The 2635-nt window shown below is 53.7% G+C and overlaps 1 protein-coding gene across 1 annotated transcript; it reads right to left on the minus strand.

The window, feature by feature from the left end:
• Window positions 1-509: 509 nt before the first annotated feature.
• On the minus strand, window positions 510-1699 carry LOC119766210. The gene is made up of 2 exons (XM_038250644.1): window positions 1425-1699; window positions 510-1371 (listed from the first exon to the last, which is right to left on the minus strand). Exons 1-2 carry the CDS (start codon window positions 1697-1699, stop codon window positions 510-512), a joined length of 1137 nt encoding a protein of 378 aa, XP_038106572.1.
• Between the last annotated feature and the right edge of the window lie 936 nt (window positions 1700-2635).

The following is a 2635-nucleotide window of genomic DNA, read 5'->3' on the forward strand; positions in this document are numbered from 1 at the left end:
TTGAACCTGCAGTTGGTCACGAAACGCAGCACGTACGCCATTATCCGTTGCAGCTTCCGGAATAAGCTGCAGTTCTCGAAGATCGGGAACTCGGTCGTGTTGCAGGCCAGCAGGGTAACCAACTTCACCTTACGCATCTCAGGCAACTCCCTGTCCGGTATCTCGATTTTAGGCTCTTCCTCATACTCGACGGACTACAAAAACTCTGGACCTTCCCACCACTTACTGCATTTCATCAGGGCGGCAGGAAACATGCCGCGCGAGATCAGATCGGCCGGGTTGTCCTTGGAACGAATGTACTTGAAGATGAAGCTACCGGTCTCTCTCCGGATCTCCGCGACGCGGTTGCGCACGAACGTTTGAAGTAGGTCCAGCGGTTTCTTGAACCACGCAAGCACAATTTGGCTGTCGCACCACGTGTCGGAAGGGTAGGTTCAGCGCCGCGATGACCTTCACCACCAGTTTCGAGAGCAGTCGTAGGGCCACTTTCGATTTGCTGCAGAGCAGCCTCATATTGCACTTGCCGTTTGGGAGCAGACTGCGAACGTAACAGTGAAACGGAACTCGTCGTCTCCTGGACTCCAATAGAGCCCCAGGGCCTTGACCACACCGCCGACCAATCCGTCCAGGTCGATCAGCTTCTCGCGATCACACTCAGGTATGCGTTCCATCACAACTGGCTCATTGGATGTCCACTTGTGGATGGGAAATCCACCGCGACCGAGCATGCCTTGCAGTTGCGTCAGACAATCAATTGCTTCATCGGGAGAGCTCGCACCAGAGAGGATGTCATCAACGTAGCAGGCCTCGCGCACGATTTTGGCAGCTCGCGGAAAATGTTCACCTTCATCGTCGCAGAGCTGGACCAGACATCGCGCAAGAAAGGGAGCGGACGTCGTACCGTAAGTCACCGTAGTGAGTTCCAGGACCCGGATGAACTCAGACGGATCGGCCCGCCAGAAGATTCGCTGGAAGCGGGTGTCAGACAGGGCCACTCGAATCTTGCGGTACATTTTCGAGAGGTCTGCAGTGAAGGCGACGGGGTGCTTCCGGAAGGCAAGGAGGATGGAGAACAGATCGCTCTGGACAGTGCCTCCGACCTGAAGGGCTTCGTTCAGGGACACGCTCGTGGGAGACATCTTTGCAGACGCGTCAAATACGACACGCAACTTGATCGTGGAGCTCGAGGGGTGTAGGATCGCGTGATGGGGCATGTAGTAGCGGCTCGTGTTTGGTAAATCGTCGGCCTCGTCAGCCGACTTGCAGTGCCCCAGTTCCTCATATTCCCTAATGAACTCACCGTATTGCAGCTTCAAGTCAGGGTCCCGGGCGAGTCGCCGCTCCAGCGACAGGAAGCGCCGAAGAGCGAGGCTGCGGTTGTGCGGTTGGAAACTTGTGTGACACTTTCGATGTCCTCGACCTGCCAGAATCTCTGGATCGCCTCGTTGATGTCGTCGAGTGTGGCAGTGTGTGTGTACTGCGGGCTTGGTGCTGTGTCTCCAACATCTCCGACGATGACCCAACCGAGGTGAGTCTCGCGCAGTTCCGGTAGATGTCCCGTTTTTAGCAACCGGAAAAAATACATGGTTACTCCCAAAAGCATGTCGATGCGGTCCGGCTTGTTGAATTCTGTGTCGGCCAGATGGATGCCGACGGGAATCAGCCACTCGTTGATGTCGACCGGTACAGCTGGCACCATTCCGGTCACCTTTGGTACGATGAGGCAATCGACGTCGACGGAGAAGCTGCTGATCCGAGAGCGGAGCTCGACCGTGATCGACTCCTTGGCGTACGTCTTGACAGCTCCGATGCCACCGATGGGGACGTTTGCGGCCACTCGTTCTAGTTTTAAGCGGTTTGCCATCGATTGCGTAATTCAATTCTCGATCCATTGTCGAGAAGGACTTTTTTTCGCCGTGTACCGTGCTTGAGTAAACAAACATCGTTACTAGCGCGCATTTTAAATCGTTTTTTCTACGAGTTTTTCGCACCGTTTTTCCCCGCGGGACTTTTAATAGTGCAGTTAAGTGGAGGAACTAAGTGGACATTGTGGTGGTTAAAGAACACTTTTGGTGGATTAGTGTTTTCACGGCCGCTAAAAAGTTACACCGACATTGTGCAAGTGCCTTCTTGCGACACTTTCCTTACTCCTCCTGCGCACCCGTACCCGCAGCTATAGTCTTTTTCACTTGTTATTGCTACCAACCACGCGCTCATCATCTGGTTGATAAAGTTACCTTCCAAGTGACCACCCTCCGGATTTGATCTTTGCTTCCGATCAATAACATTTTATTGGCAACTCAGGACCATGTGTTCACGGCCCGTCTGCAGTGCTGGTCGTCCATCTGCCCTGGATGCTGAGTTCCCTGGAAACCACGATCCTCTGAACTTCACCGAAATCTTTGAATCCATCATGAATGGTGACAAACGGCCACGATCAAGCAGTCTCTCCAGACCATCTTTACCTCAGCCAGACAAAATAATGAGAGTTGACGTTCCGGTTGACCAAACGCTCGATTCAAATAATTCAGTCCCTACCGTTTCAGACGCTGAGGACCACCAACAGCTCCATCGTTCAAGCCGCCCAGCTTGACGGGACCACTTATCCGATTGCCCCTCGGACTGCAGTCGCCAC

This window comes from Culex quinquefasciatus, chromosome 2 (assembly GCF_015732765.1).
Source record: "Culex quinquefasciatus strain JHB chromosome 2, VPISU_Cqui_1.0_pri_paternal, whole genome shotgun sequence".
Lineage (NCBI taxonomy): Eukaryota > Metazoa > Arthropoda > Insecta > Diptera > Culicidae > Culex > Culex quinquefasciatus.